Source organism: Mustelus asterias, chromosome 20, assembly GCF_964213995.1.
Source record: "Mustelus asterias chromosome 20, sMusAst1.hap1.1, whole genome shotgun sequence".
NCBI lineage: Eukaryota > Metazoa > Chordata > Chondrichthyes > Carcharhiniformes > Triakidae > Mustelus > Mustelus asterias.
In genome coordinates this window covers 20,707,660-20,729,231 of record NC_135820.1, presented here as the reverse complement: position 1 = coordinate 20,729,231, position 21,572 = coordinate 20,707,660, and the positions used below count along the sequence as shown (strand labels likewise).

At 42.8% G+C, this 21,572-nt stretch overlaps 1 protein-coding gene across 5 annotated transcripts in view; it reads left to right on the top strand.

Moving 5' to 3' along the window:
* Positions 1-4,243, top strand: part of tpx2 (TPX2 microtubule nucleation factor) — a 36,804-nt gene extending 32,561 nt beyond the window's left edge. For 4 of the 5 annotated variants that reach the window (XM_078236312.1, XM_078236310.1, XM_078236311.1 and 1 more), the window contains one exon: positions 3,574-4,243. In XM_078236312.1, coding sequence (XP_078092438.1) covers positions 3,574-3,684 — 111 coding nt within the window. In that variant the 3' untranslated portion in view covers positions 3,685-4,243. The remainder of the gene's footprint in view (positions 1-3,573) is intronic. The other variant, XM_078236315.1, reaches the window with a different exon arrangement.
* The last annotated feature ends 17,329 nt before the right edge of the window (positions 4,244-21,572 follow it).

Here is a 21,572-nt window from a genome sequence, read left to right as displayed (position 1 = left end):
TGTACTTTAGCCTCTGCCCAGAGGAATTGTAACTCCTTATGATTTCAATAGCACATCCACTGGTCATGACAGAAGGAAGCCCTTATGCCCATCAAGTCCATGACAACCCTCTGGAGCAGCATACAGTCCTGGTTCCCCATTCAATTCCCATCGCTCTGCAGCTTTGTTTCTTTCATGTGCCCAGACAATTTGCTTTAGAAATCTTTGTTTCGGCTTCCGCCACCCTTGTGGGCATCATGTTCCAGGTCATTACCAATTGCTGCTTTTTAAAAAAAGTTCTCTCTCCCATCATCCTGCATCTCTTGTCTAAAATCTTAAATTTATGTTCCCTAGTCCTTATATTATCTGATAATGGGAACAGCGTTTTCTTGTCTACCATATCTAAACCTGTCATAACCTTTCACATTTCTACTGAATCACTCCTGAATGTTGGCATCTTTTTTGAAATTTTGCTCTATTCCAAAATCCACATCATTAAAAGGAGCAAAAAAGCATTGCTTTAACAATGACCCTTGGAGAATATCACTGCCTGGCATCCTCCAATTTGAAAAATAACCATTTACCATGAACTTTGTCTTGAACTATATTTTTACCCATTTGGGACACACTCCTTCCTACTTACTGCATGAACCTCAATTTTGGTGTTGTTGAAAAAAGGTATTTTGTCAAAACTTGCACTCATCAGGACAATCACAAGAGCACCAATCATAAAAGGAACAAAAATTTATATTTAGTGAGAAATGGACCCTGGTTGGTAGAGGTGTTGCCATGGAGTCAACTTACTAATAATCAATTAGCACTTCTCATGAAGGATAAGTTGTTGTTCCCTTTCATATTCTTGTGATTGTCCTGATGAGTGCAAGATGAAAAGCTTTGACAAAAGTGTATTGTTTTAAGTAATACTCAAGTTCTGTACAACCAAACGACAAATTGTCAACCTCAAATTTGTGAACTAGTTGTCATGTGGTTAAAATCTATGTAGAAAAACATCCACAGCACTTCCTTCATTAAACTCCATTGTTATTTAATCAAAATTCAATTGTATTAGTCGAGTCTGATCTCCCTCTAACAAATCTATGCTGGTTCTCAAATCCATATCTACTATTGATGGTAAGCTAACTGGCCTGTAGTTGCTAGGACTGTCCTGGCATCCTTTCTTTAATAAGGGTGAACATTTGCCACACACCAATCCTCTTGTCAATACAAATTTGTTAGTATTCCAGCTTTGTCCAGTGCATGTATTTTTTTTTTTTAAAAACACTCTCCTCTTATTACCTGTTAACTACTTACAGGCTAGTAAAATATTTTTGGGTTGTCTTTATGTTGCCAGTCTTTTCTTCTTTCTTCCTCCTCGTACTATTCTGTTTGATATGTGGCAACAGATGGTAAATCTTTTCCAATAGCAGAGTGGATTCAGTAACTATAGTGACCCTATTCAAAATTTGCAAAGCGTTTACATCAGGCTGTTTCAGATTTTAATCTATTCAATATATTTGCTCAATAATTCACAAGTAGCTGCCTAAATTATTTTATTAACATGAAGGAAACGCGTCACAATCTCTTTCCGAAGATTCTGTAGGTAATTTAATTTTTAAATATCATTGCTAACTTCATGGTAGTCAGACTCTTCATTATAGGTGAAAAGGGCTCAACAACTATACTCGGCTGAGATTGTTAAATGCGATGCATTGTTTGAATTTCTGTAACTTGTCATTGACAAATAGCCAGCATTCAATAACTAAGCAAACAACATATTTGTTTGAATGTACCTTGACCTTTCGGGTAACAGACTGTTTTTACATGAAGTTGGTAATTGTAGCAAATTTTTAAACTGTCTTGTCTTGGGTGATTTAGTGCTTATGAAAGCATTGTGCAAAAATTCAGACTTAAGATACTGGCCTGTCGGGCTTGCTCAGTTTCTTCATTCAGATGGCCCTGTCCGTTAGTGGAAAGCAGATTTTTTTGGGGAGATTTGCTTAAAGAAACTGTCCGGTAGGGCAACTGGTTTGGAGATGGGAGTTTTCAAACATCTGCCCTCGGGTGGGGTGCCGTCCCCAGCTGCATCGCTGATGATGTTCCTTTGAAGCTGGGCCCTGGGCTTGGAGGAGGCGGGATGAGGAAGTGATTCTAGCCACTACCCACTCTAGGCCAGGACTTCTACTCGAATGTATGGCTCTTGTAACAAGATTGAGGCACTTTAGGAGCTGTACCACTTCCAAGGTGTGCCTCAACAATGTTTACATCCGACTTGTCCAACATATGGCCCGAGGGCTGCATGTGACCCTCGAAGCCCATCTATGTGGCCTCCAGAGCCAGTTTTCAAGATAACAGTTAAATAGGTAAGCTTGAATGAATGGATCTGCATGGAGCTGTTTCTCTAATCACAGGCTGTTTTTTTTCACTCTGTTTGCTGGAGTCTATTGGCAGCAAATGTGTTCACTAGTCTTCCAATCGGATTGTTTCCCCCACAAGCAGCAGTGAGTTTGGGAACTGGAGGGGTGGGAAGCCAAGGAATGACCTAGGGAGTGCGACAGCAGAATGAGTCCATAGGTCTGGCTCACTCCTGTTGTTAAGACCCCATGTACTGATCCACCCTCTGTGACTGAAGAAGCTCCTCCTCGTAGCCCAGGGCCCAGCTTCAAAGGAACATCATCAGCAATGCAGCTGAGGGACAGCACCCCACCTGAGGGCAGATGTTTGAAAACTGCCATCTCCAAACCACTTGCCCTACCGGGCAGTTACTTTATGTACATCTCCCAAAAAGTCTGGGAGGGAGCTGGAAGTGCTACACACTCGCTTATTATACTCTAATATTCATCTTTATGACTCTATTTTGCTCAGCAAGTTGTTTCTTTTATACTTCAGTTTTTATTTTGAAATTCATGTTTAATATTGTGCCAAATTTTCAGATTTGCTCTTCAGTCTCTTGAGTGAGAAACAAGTTTAGACTTTACATCAGTATGTTGCTGGAAATCCAATTATGATTTAAAAATAGTACTGTACAAATTTGTATCCACTTTTCATTTTTGCTGTTTTTGAGCCATTTTTCTTTTTTTTTATTATCACTGGACAGGATGGTTAATAGGATGCACCAAGTATTTAAAAAAAAACTAAAGATCAGGGCAAAATATTCAAGCAATGTTCAGTTATGATTTTATCAATTAACTTAAAACAAAAATCAACCACAGTAGTTAAAAGCTTCAATGATCAGTTATACCAGCGAGGTTTTCTCTGCCTTCGCCAATGTTAGTAAACTTCAGCCGTGGTCGTTTAAAAACTTAATACTTTATTCCAAATAAAATGTGAATTTTACCTGCTAATGCAGTTGTTTCATTGAAAGAGTCCAATATATGTAGGGTTTTGTATTCAACAGGGGACAAAGTACTCCTTGCCCAAGGATTTCTTCAGTAGTACTCCATTCTTTGTGACATTTGCAGCAGCACATTCCGTACCTGAGAATCTAGTGTCTTGGTGTCAATCAGTAAAGATCAAGTCTGCAGCTTTTCGGGTCCTCTGCTGAGATTGTTAAACTAAAAAAAAACAACTCTGACTTTTCTAACTTTTGTTTTGCAGGTGCACAAAGCAAATCCTGTTCGACATTACAGGAAAGTGGAAATCAAACCCAGTGAGCAGCAACTAACAGTTCCCCACACTCCCAATTTTTCAGATAGGTTTAGGCTGTAATGTATGCTACTTTAAGTTCAGTATTATTTTCAAAGTCCCTTTTTGCAGAGTTTTGTAGCTATCTATAATGTTTGTAACTTGATTCCAGGATTATTGCTATAGCTGTTGTATTTAGTTTATAATCACTAATTTGTAACTTGTTATTCAATAAAGATGGACATTTTAATCATACTCAATCTTGGCTATAAAATATTGCAAGGCCATTTTGTTTCTCAAGTTATTACATTTTCGGATGTAAAACCAGGATTTAGTTAGACAAAATGAAAATGGCCTTCACTCTGGCACTTATCTGAGCTGTTTTGTTCCAGTTCTTAGACAAGGGCCAATGATTTGAAATCACTTCTAATATGCTGATAGTTGGCTGAGATACATTTAGACTGTTACTCTAAGTCTCACCAGCAAGTACTCTTAATTGACTGAAAGATCTGCTCTGAACCATTTAATGTTTCCTCATTGAAGGTGTGCAAAGCAAATCCTATTTGATTTTACAAGAAAATGAGCAACAATTTAGTTTGATGCAATCCTAATTATACTAATAGAATAAATCTATTTTCTGGTCAATGTCATTGTTTGTTACATTTGTAAGCGGAGGCTGTTGCAATGCTGCACTCTGTTCATGGACAGTGAGTACAAACTGCTACTGCACGAAGCAGACATGCTTTTCATAATGCGGCAAGATATGGACTCGGCAAGAAGCAAGATGAAGTCATGACAAATCCCTACTGGGTTATATGGGGTGGTGGTTGCCCTGATATTTGGGGTGGCATAGTGGGATTGTTACTGGACTAGTAATCCAGAGGTCCTGAGTTTGAATCCCACCACAACAGGTGCTGGAATTTTAATTAAACATCTGGTTCACTAATGTCTTTTAGAGAAGGAAATCTGCCGTCCTTATCCAGTGACCTACATGTGACTCCAGATAGCAATGTGATTGACTCTTAAATCCCTCTGAAATGGCCAGCAAACCACTCCCCACTAAAAAGAGCTCAGTAATGAATTAAACTGAATGGACCACCCAGCCCTGTAGACCTTGCAAAGTCATCCTAACATCTAGGGGCTTGTGCCAAAACACGGAGAGCTATCTCTCAGACAAGTCGAGCAATAACCTGACAATCATAATCATACCGTACAGAGAATATCCAAGATACCAAACAGAGGTGACAACTTTAGGGGTGTGGAATTGGAAGGAAATTCCTCAACATTGATTCCAGAACTGATGAAATCTCATGGCAATCAGACCAAACATGGGCCAGGAACCATAGAATCCCTACAGCGCAGAAGGAAGCTGTTCAGCTATTGAGTCTGCACTGGCTCTCAACACCTTGCCCAGGCCCATTCCCATAACCCACGCATTTACCATGGCAAATCCACCTAACGTGCAAATCTTTGAAGTGTGGGAAGAAACCAGAACACCTGGAGGAAACCCATGCAGACACAGGGAGGATGTGTAAACTTTGCGCAGTCAGCCACAGTGGAACCCGGGTCCCTGGTGCTGAGAGGCAGCAATGCTAACCACTGTGCTGCCATGCTGCTGATTACCACATACCACCCCTCCACAGCTGATGAATCTGTACTTCATGTTGAGGGTTACAAAGGTCCAGAAGGGACCCCGAGGTGTAGATGCACCCACAGTGCTGTAAGGGAGGGAATTTGGGGCGGCACGGTAGCACAGTGGTTAGCACTGCTGCTTCACAGCTCCAGGGTCCCGGGTTCGATTCCCGGCTCGGGTCACTGTCTGTGTGGAGTTTGCACATTCTCCTCGTGTCTGCGTGGGTTTCCTCCGGGTGCTCCGGTTTCCTCCCACAGTCCAAAGATGTGCGGGTTAGGTTGATTGGCCAGGTTAAAAATTGCCCCTTAGAGTTCTGAGATGCGTAGGTTAGCAGGATTAGCGGGTAAATATGTGGGGGTAGGGCCTGGGTGGGATTGTGGTCGGTGCAGACTCGATGGGCCGAATGGCCTCCTTCTGCACTGTAGGGTTTCTATGATTTCTATGAATTACAGGACTAAGACTCAGAAACAGTGATATATTTCCAAGTCGGGATGGTGAGTGGCTTGGAAGAGGAGCTTCCATCTGGTTGTGTTCCCATGTATCTGCTGCACTTGTCCTTGTAGACGATAGCGTCGTGGGTTTAGGTGCGGCTGAAGAGCAGTGGTAGAGGGATTGAATGTTTGTGGAAGGGGTAGCAATCCAGTGAGCTGCTTTGTCCTGTATAGTGTCACGCTTGAGTGTTGTTGGAACTGCCCTGAGCCAGGCAAGTGGTGCGTATTCCATTGCACTCCTGACTTGTGCCTTGTTGATGGTGTTTACGGGCCTTGGGATTCAGGAGGTGAATTACTCATCACAGCATTCTCAGTCTCTGACCTGCACTTATAGCCATAGTATTTATAGGGCTAGTCCAGTTCATTTTCTGGTCGGTGGTAACCCCTGATGTTGATTTTGGGGGATTCAGTAATAGTAATTACAAAGGGAGATGGTTAAATTCTTGTTGGAGATGATCTTTGCCTGGCACTTGTATGGTATCAACATTACTTGCCACTTTGCCCAAGCCCAATGTTGTCCAGGTCATGTTGCATTTGAACATGGACTGCTTCAGTAGCCGAAGAGTTGTGAATGATACGAAGCATTTGCAGTTATCAGCGAACATCACTTCTGACCTGATAATGGAAGGAGGGTCATTGATGAAGCAGCTGAAGATGGTTGAACCTACCCAGAGGAACTTCTACAATGATTGGAGAATGGATGGTATAGTATTATTGTCGCTGGACTACTAATCCAGAGACCCAGGCTAATGCTCGGGCGACCTGGGTTTGAATCCCACCCTGGCAGATGGTGCAATTTGAGTTGAATAAGAATCTGGAATTAAAAGTCTAATGACCATGAAACAACTATTGAAAAAACCCATCTGGTTCACTAATGTCCTTTAGGGAAGGAAATCTGTTGTCCTTGCCTGGTCTGGCCTACATGTGACTCCAGATCCTCTGCAATGTAGTTGACTCTTAATTGCCCTCAGGAATGGGCAATGAATGCCGGCCCAGCCGGTGACATCCACATCCCATGAATGAATAAAAAAATCTGGGGCAGTTGGTGAGCCCATATGAACAAGCATTTTCTCTTTTTGCTAGGTATGATTCCAACCTAGCAACAACTTTGTCCCTGTTATAATCCAAGTCAGAACTCCAAGGCATTTTTTTGAAGTCAGCCTAGACTATAAGGTTTATACTTTGAATTTGGCGCGGGTAAGCATAAGATGTCTCACTCCAGATATGATTCAAACGACGCACTAGGGAGCTTTTATTGAACCAGGCCGCCCAATAGTGACACGGAGGTGGAGGAGCAGATAGGGAAACAGATCCTGGAGAGTTGCAATAATAGCAGAGTTGTTGTGATGGGAGACTTTAATTTCCCAAACATAGATTGGAATATCCCTAGGGTAAGGGAATTGGATGGGGAGGAGTTCGTTAGGTGTGTTCAGGAGGGTTTCCTGACACGGCATGTGGACAAGCCTACAAGAGGAGAGGCTGTACTTGATCTGATACTGACTGATGAGCCTGGACAGGTGTCAGATCTCTCAGTGGGAGAGCATCTTGGGGATAGCGATCATAACTCTATCTCCTTTATGCTTGCATTGGAAAAAGAGAGGATCAGGCAAGCTAGGAAAGCATTTATATGGAGTAAGGGGAAATATGAAGACATAAGGCAGCAAATTAGAGAAGTAAATTGGAAGGAGGTATTCTCGGGGAAATCTACTGAAGAGAGGTGGCAGTTTTTCAAGGAATGTCTGTCTAGGGTTCTACAGGACAATGTTCCGAGCAGACAGGGAGGAGTTGGTAGGTAGGTTAAAGGAACTGTGGTGCACGAAAGCTGTGCGGGACCTAGTCGAGAAGAAAAGGAAGGCATACAAAAGGTTCAGAGAGCTTGGCGAAGATGGGGATCTAGATAGTATACGGCTTGTAGGAAGGGACTAAAGAAGGAAATTAGGAGAGCCAGAAGGGGTCACGAGAAGGCCTTGGCATGTGGAATTAAGGAAAACCCTAAGGCGTTCTATAAATATGTGAAGAATAAAAGGATGAGACGTGAAGGAATAGGGCCTATAAAAGGTGAAGGCGGGAAAATCAGTACGGAACCAGTAGAAATGGCAGGGGTGCTTAATGAGTATTTTGCCTCGGTTTTCACAGAGGAGAAGGACATGGGTGGATGTACTGTGGGCTTGCGGTGGACTGAAAAGATTGAGTATGTGGACTTTAAGAAAGAGGTTGTGCTGGAATCTTTGAATGGCATCAAGATAGATAAGTCGCCGGGTCCGGATGGGATGTACCCCAGGTTACTGTGGGAGGTGAGGGAAGAGATTGCAGAGCCTCTGGCAATGATCTTTGCGTCGTTGATGGAGACGGGACAGGTGCTGGAGGATTGCGGATGAGGTTCCTATTTTCAAGAAGGGGAATAGGGATAGCCCAGGAAATTACCGACCGGTGAGTCTAACCTTAGTGGTTGGTAAGCTGATGGAGAAGTTCCTGTTGGAAAGGTTTATGAGCATTTGGAGAGGTTTAGTATGCTCAAGAATACTCAGCATAGCTTTGTCAAAGGCAGATCGTGCCTTACGAGCCTGGTGGAGTTCTTCAAAAATGTGACTAAACACATTGACGAAGGGAAAGTGGTAGATGTGGTTTATATGGATTTTAGCAAGGCGTTCGATAAGGTCCCCCATGCAAGGCTTCTAGAAAAAGTGAGATGGCATGGGATCCAAGGGGCTGCTGCCCTGTGGATCCAGAACTGGCTTGCCCAAAGGAGGCAGAGAGTGTGTATAGATGGGTCTTTTTCTAATTGGAGGTCGGTCACCAGTGGTGTGCCCCAGGGATCTGTTCTGGGACCCTTGCTGTTTGTCATTTTCATAAATGACCTGGATGAGGAAGTGGAGGGATGGGTTGGTAAGTTTGCTGACGACACGGAGGTTGGTGGGGTTGTGGATAGTCTGGAGGGATGTCAGAAGTTACAGAGGGACATAGATAGGATGCAAGACTGGGCGGAGAAGTGGCAGATGGACTTCAACCCAGATAAATGCGTAGTGGTCCATTTTGGTAGGTCAAATGGGATGAAGGAATACAATATAAAGGGAAAGACTCTTAGTACTGTGGAGGATCAGAAGGACCTTTGGGGTCCGGGTCCATAGGACTCTAAAATCGGCCCCGCAGGTGGAGGAGGTGGTTAAGAAGGTGTACGGTGTGCTGGCCTTTATCAATCGAGAGATTGAGTTTAGGAGTCCGGGGATAATGATGCAGCTATATAAGACCCTCGTCAGACCCCACTTGCAGTACTGTGTTCAGTTCTGGTTGCCTCATTACAGAAAGGATGTGAAAAAGATTGAAAGGATGCAGAGGCGATTTACAAGGATGTTGCCTGGATTGAGTGGCATGCCTTATGAGGATAGGTTGAGGGAGCTCGGTCTTTTCTCCTTGGAGAGACGTAGGATGAGAGGAGACCTAATAGAGGTATATAAGATGTTGAGGGGCATAGATCGGGTGGACTCTCAGAGGCTTTTTCCCAGGGTGGAAATGGCTGCTACGAGAGGACACAGGTTTAGGGTGCTGGGGGGTAGGTACAGGGGAGATGTTAGGGGGAAGTTTTTCAGAGGGTGGTGGGCGAGTGGAATCGGCTGCCGTCAGTGGTGGTGGAGGCAAACTCAATAGGGTCTTTTAAGAGACTCCTGGATGAGTACATGGGACTTAATAGGATGGAGGGTTATAGGTAGGCCTAAAAGGTAGGGATATGTTCGGCACAACTTGTGGGGCCGAAGGGCCTGTTTTGTGCTGTAGTTTTCTGTTTCTATGAACAAAGCTTATTTAATATAGTTAACATAGAAAATTAGCAATAACTTTTACCAATTACAAATGAGAAAACAACCACAATATTGTATAAGCCTTAACAGCAAAGTGCACTGTTCCAACCAATCAAACTTTATAAACAAACATCCTTTTTGGGATTAGCACAGGAAGCTTTATGTTTGCATGTTATTGGATTCCGCAGCTTTCTTGACACATACACACAGACAAGCTTGAAGTCAGAACAGCTTCCCAAAACAACAGGGAGCGAGACAAATCCTGATTGCGGCTTGAAAACCAGGATAGCCTCTTCTAAACTGCACCAAACAAAGTAAAACTGTCCATCATTTTTTCTCCAACAATTCAGGGTCATAAAAATCCTGGACACTGCATTAGGCCCAGAGTAAAAATAAACCCCCACTTAAACCATTTAAGCAGCAATAAAAAATACCATTGCAGACCTCAAAAAACAGGCATGCTTACAAACTGCAGACAAAATTAAAAATACATTTCTTAAAGGCACAATAATGTCACACCTTCCACACCCCCCCCCCCCCCCCCCCCCCGCCCCACTTAAGAATATTCAAAGATGGATTCATTTTTCAAACCCTTTCAGTTTTACACTACTGGTACTCTACAATATATATACATACATTATTACAAAATCACAACATGCAAATAATATAATCCTTGTCTTTCACCATCAAACACTCCTTTTCTTGACACACTGCTTCCCCCAGATTTTCCTGTAGTCCTTAATCCTATGTTGATTCCAAGTTTGATCTTTCTTTTGTCATTACGATAAATTAGCTCTGGTAATGTCTTCAAGAACTAGGCAGAATCGCACATTACATGTGTGTAGTTGGGACCATTTTGAAAGGTTATGTTATCTCTGCCCCTTGTTAATTGGCCTTAGCTCCTCCTCTGCCAAGCAGTTCGACGACTTTATTTGCTCTAGATCTGCACCATCAATTTCAGTACACTCTATGGCAAAGACACACAGTAGATTGTCTTCCTCGGCATCAGAACCCATTTCAGCCCATTCTGTGGCAGTTAAGCTATTGCAAAAGCTCACAAGTTATTTGAATGCCAGCTGTGTACAGTGCTGTTTCACTGGGTCTGTGCAGACTGTACAGAATCGCTGTGCCAGCAGTTCATTTTAAATGATGGTACAATTTCAGCAAACTGTCTCATTTCACATTGTTGTCCTTTCCTTTCATCCACAGTAATAGGATACTTCCACTCCTCAATCTCCTTTTTGAGGTCACATATGACTGTTGATTCATCTACACTTTTCACATAGATGATGAGCTGTATTTGAGAGTCCTGCAATTTATGTTCAGGCAATTTGAACAACTCAGGAACAGGTTCCGAAACAGTCAACTTGTTTTGAATCTGCCTCTACACCTGCTCACTTTCTTTGTTCATATTACTGTCCAGTAACTGGTTGTTCTTCACCTCCACCAGTTTTATGTGATCAATCGAGACTTTCAGTTGTTGTATCTCAGACCGAGTAAACATCAGGTTCTCCTTCTGAACCTGCGCCAACTTGAGAAGGTTATGTCTGCAAGGATGTTGTTTAATTGGAACAGCATTTTCCACAACTATATCAAATATAACCCTTATAGTACTTGCAAACTTATTCCCACATGCTTGTCCATGTGATTTTAATAACTCTTTCAGGTCAGTTCAATTTTCTTCTGGAAGGCAACTCAATAATTTATCCCAATTTCTAATAACTTCCTCATTATCCAATTTAATTTGAGGAATGTCAAAGTCAGAGTCATCTGGATTTGGTTCTTCACTGAGTTTTAATCACTAACATCTCCCCCTTCTGCTTTTCTTCCCTATTAAATTCCTTTTAAGCATATTCACATGACACACTCGGTGAGTTTTCCTTCTATGTGGTGTATTTAACAAATAATTCACCTCACTCAATTTCCTTTCAATTTGATAAGGCCCACTAAACCTTGCTTTTAAAGTGCATGTGCAGTAGCCCTGCACTGCCGGTCTCCCGATTTCCGGCCAGCCCGACTGCTGGCCATGCGACCCCTACCACCGGCTTCCCGGACATGTCCGGCCCAACCTTTCCGACCCTCCCTCCATGGCCAGCCCCGATCCCTGGCCTTCCTCCTGCCGACAATCCCAAATTGCAAAATCTCACTAACTAACCTGTGCTTAACCCTCATTCCACTCACATTGTCTGTACCTTTAAGACTTGATTTCCTGTAAAGACTCGCATTCTAACCATTATTTTGCAAATTGTGTTTGTCTTTAATGCCCTGTTTGTGAACAGATTTCCCACTCACCTGATGAAGGGGCAGCGCTCCGAAAACTTGTGGCTTGTGCTACCAAATAAACCTGTTGGACTTTAACCTGGTGTTTGAGACTTCTTACTGTGCTTACCCCAGTCCAACGCCAGCATCGCCACATCATGACAATCCCAAATGCAGAGTGGCAGTGGGACCCTCACTGATCTGCCCCACCGCCTCTGGCCTTGCCTGCTTGGCATTCCCAGTGGGCAGTGCCAAAGTGCACCCTGGGTTTTGCCACTTGGGCAGTGCCAGGGGCCAGGCTGGCAATGCCCAAGGGGCACCCCCTCCTTATCCACGACCTCCCATAAATTGGCATTTAAATAATTTATTCAGCTGATGATGCCGGAAATCCGGCGGCCAGAGATGCGCGGAGACCATGGCCCCCAGCTACACAGCCTGTGCTGACGTCTTGCAGCTGGGAGAATTCTCCCCTCCCCATCTTTACTGTTTGATTTATCCTCTTGTCTTAAGCTGTGATTTTGTGACCTTGCATCCTTCAACAATTCAGTTGTTTGATTTTCCAGGCTTTACAACCACAGTAGGCATTTTTAAAGTAAATTTTAAAGCTGCTCCAATATAATCGTTTCTTTGAGAGCTTCATACATTGGGTCTATTTTCAATGTCTTTATCCACCTTTCAAAATTACTTTGATCCTTTCAAGTTCCATGTATGTTTGACCAGGTTCTTTCCTTAGATTTCTAAACTGTTGTCTATAGGCTTCTGGCACTCGTTCATATGCACCTAAGATGGCTTTTTCACCTCATCATAATCCCCAGATACCTCCTTTGATAGTGATGCAAACATCTCACTAGCTCTACCTACCAATGTTATTTGGCATGAGTCTGTGGCCCTTAAATTTGTTTAGCCACTTCCTAAAATTAAATGAAAAAGGCTTCTACATCTTTCTCATCAAACCGTGGCAATACTTTGACATTTAAATGGATATTTTTGCGAAGTAGCATATGTAAGGTAAAAATTATGATGTTTGTCATATGTAAATAGTGAAAAGAAATGCTAAAACAAAAAGAAGAAATCACATAGCATTCTCTCTTTAAAACCGGGTGTCTTATGTGTGGGTTTTAAATTGCAGAGAGCAGGCTGCAGAAGCAGTCAGTGTTCCAACCTAATCAAAACAGGCTTTTGAATTGGACCAATGAGTTTAAAGCAAGCATGCAGAGACACAGAACCAATGGAATTAAAATGTGAGTTGTTGTTGACAGCCTCAAGCCACTCAGATTGCAGGAATACTGTGAGGTAATTCCAGGTATATAAACTTGGACAAGAGGGGGTAACTGTCAGAATATGCTTGCCACCTCTTGAGTCGGAAGGAGGGAAAGGCGAGGCTCTCATGTAAATCCTGCAGTTTCATGTGTGTCTTCATAAAATCACCACTTAAATAGGGAAAGATGTCAACTCGGAAAGTGTTCCAAACATGAGCATTACTGGAGAAAGCTCATACTTCCAAAAGACGCTTATTTGTATATTATTTGAAGGTGACTGAATTCTGTAATGATTTATTTCATTATCCCTGAAAGAGTCTTGTAATATTTGAAATATGTATTTGTCTTGTAATATTTGAACAGCATTCTATTGGGAATTTTATTCAGTTTGTTAATTGTTTTAATAAGGTTGTCACCCGTTTTAAAAATAAAGACCGTATAATTGTTCATGATGGAGAGTGTCGGATCCTGCTTTAATTGACCAAAACCAATAACTTCCTACTACCTCATACACACTTATACAAGATTATGAGGCGAGGTATATACCTTTGGGTGTTTCCAAAATCGAGCAGAGGGAAAAATCACCTCCATGTCATAACAAAACTGGGGGCTTGTTCAGAATCTGAACAGTCTCAGATGTTGTCTACCTGATACGCTGCAGGAAAGGATGTCCTGAGGCATGGTACATTAGGGAGATCATGCAGACGCTACGACAACGGATGAATGAACACCACTCGACAATCACCAGGCAAGTGTGTTCTCTTCCTGTTGGAGAACACTTCAGCATTCATGGGCATTCGGCCTCTGATCTTTGGGTAAGTGTTCTCCGAGGCGGCCTTCACGACACATGATAATGCAGAGTCGCTGAGCAGAGACTGATAGCCAAGTTCCACACACATGAGGGCAGCCTCAACCGGGATCTTGGGTTCATGTCACACTATCTGTAATCCCTATGACTTGCCTGGGCTTGCAAAATCTCACTAACTGGCCTGGCTGGAAACAATACACATCTCTTCAACCTGTGCTTAACCCTCTCTCCACTCACATTGTCTGTACCTTTAAGACTTGATTACCTGTGAAGACTTGCATTCCAACCATTATTTTGTAAATTGAGTCTGTGTCTTTATGTGCCCTGTTTGTGACTCCCACTCACCTGATGAAGGGGCAGCGCTCCGAAAGCTTGTGGCATGTGCTACCAAATAAACCTGTTGGACTTTAACCTGGTGTTGTGAGACTTCTTACTGTGCTTACACCAGTCCAATGCTGGCATCTCCACATCATTGATGCATTTATACAGGGCCTTGGTTAGGCGATACTTGGAATACTGTGTGCAGTTTTGGTCTCCTTATCTGAGGAAGCAGACATGGAGGCACAATGTTAGCATTGCTGCCTCACAGTGCCAGGGACCTGGGTTTGATTCCTGGCTTGGGTCACTGTCTGTGTGGAGTCTGCACATTCTCCACATGTCTGTGTGAGTTTCCTCTGGGTGCTCCGGTTTCCTCCTGTTATAATGTAATAAATGGTAACGTGCTGTGAGGGTCAGCTGACCTGGTATAAAGATAAAGCAGATGGAGGGGGGGGGGGAACTTGTGTGGTCCAGGTTGTGGCCTGAGTGTTGGTGTAATGAAGTTTCTTTATTAAACCTTTATCTTTGATTTATTTTGTGAAGTTAGTTCTTTCGTTGCTTGGAACTAAAGTACCCTTAACTGCCAGATGAACACCTCCCACAATCCGAAAGATATGGTAGTTAGATGCATTGACCATGCTAAATTCTCCCTCAGTGTAACCGAACAGGCGCCAGAGTGTGGGAGACTAGGGGATTTTCACAGTAACTTCATTGCAGTGTCAATGTAAGCCTACTTGTGACTAATAAATAAACTATAAACTTTATGTTGCTCTAGAAGAAGTGCAGAGAAGGTTTATCAGACTGATTTCTGGGATGACAGGACTGATGTATGAGAAGAGATTGAGTTGATTAGGATTGTATTTGTTGAAGTTCAGAAGAATGAGGGGGGGATCTCATATCAACCTATAAAATTCTAACAGGACTAGACTGGGTAATTGCAAGAGGGATGTTCCCAAAGGTGGAGCTGCCCAGAACCAAAGGTAACAGACTGAGGATACAGGGTAGATCATTCAGGACACAGATGAGAAATTTCTTCACCCAGAGAGTGGTCAGCATGTGGAATTCACTACCACAGAAAGTAATTGTTTTTAAGAAGATACTAGATATAGCACTTGAGGTGAAGGGGATCAAAGGATATGGCCAGATCAGGCTATTGAGTTGGATGATCAGCTGTGGTTATAATGAATGGCAGAGCAGACTTGAAGGGCCGAATGGCCTACTGTTCCCATTTTCAATGAATAATTCTTCTGAATTTCCTCTGAACTCTCTCCAATGCTTTCATGTCCTTCCTCAAGTATGGTACCCAGAACTGGAGGCAGACTCCAGATAAGGCCTAACTAGTGCCTTACACAAGTTCAATATTACTTTATTTTAAATTAATTTACAGGGTGTGGCATCGTTGGCTGAGTTTTTAGGCCATTTCAAAGGGCATTTAAAAGTCAACCATTTTGCTGTGAATCTGTAGTCACATGTAGGCCAGACCAGGTAAGGACGGCAGATTTCCTTCCCAAAAGGGCATTAGTGAAACACATGGGTTTTTGTGATGATCAATAATGGCTTCATGGTCATCATTAAGATTTTTAATTCCAGAGTTCTTTTCTGTTTAATAAAGAGCCATCAGTTGAGTTCTGCAACCCGGAACACAAGTTTCTGCAGCTCGCAACATCTGCAGTTAGGGACCAGACCAGAAACTCCAAGGTATATTACACAGTTAGCTTAGACCCCAACTTTTACATTTGATTTTGGCATTGGTGAGCATAAGGTGTTTCACTCCAGATATGATGCAATTGACCAACTAGGATGCTTTTATCAAAACAAACTTTATTTAAGAACACAGAATATAACAAAAAGAATTGGCATAACACTTACCAATTAAATTACTTAAACATTGACACCGTATAATGCTTAACAGATAGCTATCTCAATTGTTCTAATTTAAAGCAATATCCCCAACTGACATACACCCTTCTTCAGAATTAGTTAGTACAAAAAAACAAGTATGTTCATGTGGTGCTAGATTTCCAGCCTTTTAACACTTCTGGACAGAAATCCAGACAGCAATTTGCAGATTTCAGAGACAGAAAGGGATACCTCCCTCTGCAGCTACTAAACAACAACTAATTTTGAATTATCAGAGAAAGATCCACTCTCTGCTAGCAGAATGCCAGGAAAAGTGACTTATCTCCTGGCAGATTCCTTCAGAGAGGGGGAAAAGAGAGGAACTTCTCTCTTTCAACTCAAAGTAGCATCTGATTTGATTTTTCTGTGTAAGCGTAGCTCATAGGAACATATGAATTAGGAGGAGGAGTAGGCCATCTGCCCCCTCGAACCTGCTCCACCATTCAATAAGATCATGGCTGATCTTTTCATGGACTCAGCTCCACTTACCCGCCCGCTCACCATAACCCTTAATTCTTTACTGTTCAAACATTTATCTATCCTTGCCTCAAAAACTTTCAATGAGGTAGCCTCAACTGCTTCACTGGGCAGGGAATTCCACAGATTCACAACGCTTTGAGTGAAGTTCCTCCTCAACTCAGTCCTAAACCTGCTCCCCCTTATTTTGAGGCCATGCCCCCTAGTTCTAGTTTCACCCGCCAGTGGAAACAACTTCACTGTTTCTATCTTACCTATTCCCTTCATAATCCTATATGTTTCTATAAGATCTCCCCTCATTTTTCTGAATTCCAACGAGTATAGTCCCAGTCTACTCAATCTCTCCTCATAAGCCAACCCTCTCAACTCCGGAATCAACCTAGTGAATCTCCTCTGCACCTCCTCCAGTGCCAGTATATCCTTTCTCAAATAAAGAGATCACAACTGTACACAGTACTCCAGGTGTGGCCTCACCAGCACCTTATACAGCTGCAACATAACCTCACTGTTTTTAAACTCCATCCCTCTAACAATGAAGGACAAAATTCCATTTGCCTTCTTAATTACCTGCTGCACCTGCAAACCAACTCCTTGTGATTCTTGCACAAGGACATCCAGGTCCCTGTGCACAGCTGCAATTTTTTAACCATTTAAATAATAGTCCATTTTGCTGTTATTCCTACCAAAATGGATGACCTCACATTTACCAACATTGTACTCCATCTGCCAGACCCTCGCCCACTCACTTAGACTATCTATATCCCTTTGCAGACTTTCAGCGTCCTCTGCACACTTGCTCTGCCACTCACTCATCTTAGTGTCATCTGCGAATTTTGACACACTACACTTGGTCCCCAAATCATCTATGTAAATCGTAAACAATTGCGGTCCCAACACTGATCCCTGAGGCACACCACTAGTTACTGATTGCCAACCAGAAAAACACCCATTTACCCCCACTCTTTGCTTTCTGTTAGTTAACCAATCCTTTATCCATACTAATACATTACCCGTAACACCGTGCACCTTTATCTTATGCAGCAGCCTTTGGTGCAACACCTTGTCAAATGCCTTCTGGAAATCCAGATACACCACATCCACAGGTTCCCCATTGTCCACTGCGCATGTAATGTTCTCAAAGAATTCCACCAAATTAGTCAAACATGACCTGCCCTTCATGAACCCCATGCTGCGTCCATCCAGTCATACTCTGCAAACCCCAAAAGAACACTAAGAACGGCAGAACAGTATTAGTTCAGATTAAAACATATTCTAGCAATTACGCTGCTGCAGTAACAATACAGCACTGGTTACAGACAAAACGTCATTGGTAATAAAAGAACTGCTAAACAGATCACGCACAAGGAACATGACAAATACATTTCTTAAAGGCACAGTATCATCATAAAATGTAGCCATTGATAGCACTTTGTACCTGCACCACTTCCCACATCCCACAAGATGCACATTCCATATGGCTGAGCTGCATTGACATACATTAAGCTTTAAGCATTTACTGCAGTAAGATGTAATGTAATAACTCATCTATCACTCACCAATCATGTCCTGTGAGCCAAGTATGGAAAGGCCTATACTTGCCAATGAATCAACTTGCCTGACCCCTGTGATGCCACTTTTAGATGTTACCTGTAACCCCTGGCTCTGTCTCTTAACTCCCTCTCACATTCTTTATGAAGATTCACCACTGTCCATCTTGAATGCCTTTTTTATGAAATCTCCTGTTGATTCCCATTGTCACTGATTTTGCTAGAGCTCCTTGATGCCACAGTCAGTAAAATCTTGTCTTTATATCACTCTCGCCTCACCTCTTGAATTCAGCTGTGATAAGCTCAGGAGCGAAATAGCATCTCACCCAAAGTGAGCATCAGTGTACAGATTATTGCTGAATTAATGCTGTTTTATAGCATAATGACATATTACGTCACTTTGATGTACTGCATCGTGGCTGTGGTTAGCACTGCTACCTCACAGCGCAAGGGACCTGGGTTCAATTGCGGCCTTGGGTGACTGCCTGTGTGAAGTTTGTCTGTTCTCCCCATGTCTGCATGAGTTTCCTCCAGGTGCTCCGATTTGCTCCCACAGTCCAAAGATATGCGAGTTGGATGGATTGGCTATGCTAAATTGCTCCTTAGTGTCAGGGGGATTAGCAAAGTAAATACGTGGGATTACAGGGATAGGGCCTGGTTGGGTTTGTTGTCGGTGCAGGCTTGATGGGCCCAATGGCCTCTTTCTGCACTGTAGGGATTCTATGTGGATTGGGACAATAATTGCCTGGATTGTTTTTTTAAAACGGACACTATATACCAGGGCAATATTCCAGTATTGTAGCCACAGGGGCACAGCTAATTCAGGAGCACAGGTCTTCAGTATTTTTGCTGGAATGCTATCAGGGCAACTATATCTTTATCATATGGAGTGAATCAAATTGGCTTTAGACTGGGGCGGTGCTGGATCATCCCACTTGACATTTCTGGCTGAAGGTGGTGTAAAATCTATCTTCTGCACTGATGTGCTGTCCTCACCCATTAGTGACAATGAGGATATTTGTGCAGCCTCCTCTGGTGGTTGTCTAATTGCCCGTCACCGTTAATGTTTGGATGTGGCAGGGGTGCAGTGTGTTAATGTTATCCATTGGATGAGGAAACACTTAATTGCCTAACGCATGCTACTTCCATTATTTGTACTTGTAGTCCTGTACCTCACTCGAGTACATCTGGTGGCTGCTTTTGGAATGTTCTCTTGCACAAATTGAACTATGGCTCAATGGTAATAGTGGACTGAGGGAACTAACAGGCCATGTGGTCTAACATAATGCTGCTAGATGGCCCATAGTGTTTCGTGGATGTCGAGTTTTACTGCTAGATCGGTTCTGAATCTATCTCATTTTGCATTGTTGGGAGTGACACCCTGGAGGGTGTCGTCAATGTGAAAATGGGACATTTTCTCTCCAAGAACTGTATGGTGCTCACTCCTAACTACCATTACTCGCGTTGTGGTTTGATAACACACTGTCTGTCTAGTTTTATTCTTTTTTGCCTTTTCTGTAGTGATTTGTTACAAATGAGTGGGTGCTAGACCATTTCAGAGGGCAGTTAAGAGTCAATCACAGATTTTTTTTAAAAACAACGATGGTATCATTACTGAAACTTCCTTGATTCCAGATTTATCAATTTAAATTACACCAGCTACCATCATGGGATTTGAACCCATACTGGGAGTATTAGCCTGGGCCTCTGGGTTCCAATGTCACTTTCCATACTGCACTTTAATGGAATAAAACATATTGAAGTGTTTCACTAGAACATCATAAAAACAACCTTTGGTACTGAGGCTGAGGGAAGCAGATTTTTAAATGAGCATTTTAAGAGAAGGGAAGGGATGTAGAGGAAATTCCAGGGCAAGCCTTTTCATATCAGTTCTTTTCTTACTGAAGCAAATGTCAGCAAGATGTTAGGCACAATATTAAATATGAATTTCAAGAAAAATTTTAAATTAATTAAAAATTCATCTCTGCTGGCACCTACTCTGCACTGACCCCAGCAAAATTTGTACAAAACTGTAGGTTGGAAGCAGGTCTGGAAGGCCAAGAGCAGCAGATACCTGGGAACGCCACTACCTGGAGGTTCCCCTCCAAGTCACTCACTATTTACTGTCACTTGATAGCTACCTACAGCTCAGAGAGTGCAGTGGTTCAAGAAGGCAGCTCACCACTACCACCTTCTGAAGGGCAACTAGGGATGGGCAAATAAATGCTGGTCTAGCCAGTGACGCCCAGATCCTATAAAAGGAAAGGTTGCCTTTGGCCTAGGTGAAGCACTTCCTGGTACTCCAGCTGCCTGAGGTCAGAGGTGGGGGCACCGTTGTGACTGCGGATCTTCACAGCCTCCCCTACCCACTCCATCTTGCCTGCTCTTTCCCTTTAGAGGATTGTACAGCACGGCCGGGAGTAGAGAGAGCTCACACTGAAATAAAAGCTCATCCTCCCATTGCTCATTAATCCTCAGCAACAAACATTGGATAGAAAAAGCCTGGGATTGGAGGTGCAGTTCATTCTGCACTTACTTGTACTGGCTCCATGGCCAGATCCTGAGGCTCGGTGGGCTAAATCTGACCCACCGGACAAGCCTGCTGTAGGGCCTGGACAGAGGCTCCCACTTTGGGCTGGGAGAAGAGATTATGAACAGGAGCTTTCTTCTACGTATAGGCTGCTTTTTCATCCATCCAGCTACCTGCAAGAGTGTGTGGATCCATCAAGATGACAATCTCCTCCACTCATCTTAGTTCTCTATCTTCCAGTAATTGCAACAACATAATGCTCTTCTGGTCGACTAGACAGGATAACAAATTATAAATGTCTGGGCTTCAAAGCACAGCCCATGATTCGGGGAGGTTCCCATGAAAGGAATAATTATGAGTGTGTCAGAGCTCTCTTGGGTAACAGCAATCTAAAAGGTACTCAGTCGACACTTTACACAAACAGCACTGGACACCATGCATCCAATGCAAGGTATTTAATTACTTGTGCACAAGGAGAACTCTACGGTCAACACGGGATGACTGGAGCAGTTTGGAGATTATAGAGAAACAGCTCAGCAGTTATAGTCAATTACAGCAAATCAGGAACAAGAGAGTTTTCACATCCTTCATTGACATACATATCCATCAATCATAGCATAACCGTTTGCCCTTTCTTATCCAATAGAAAACCAATCCTTCATTAGCATAATATGTCCCCATATCTTGCTATTTGGTAATTGTCATGGTAACTTGTTTTTTGTTTTCATCTTGTTGTCCTAGCCTGGAATGCAGTGTTTATGGAACAAGGTTTTAGATATACTTACTTATCCTGCATACGTCAGTGTTGGCCTTATGAAGGCCTTGTTTGGCTAATAATCATTTTCCATTACCTGACAGTTTTTTTGACAATTAGGGAACTTTAATTTTCACAATTGTTGTAACCTAACTTCCACAACAGGCTGCTCCATTGCTAGCCTTTTTCCTATTGCCTTCTCA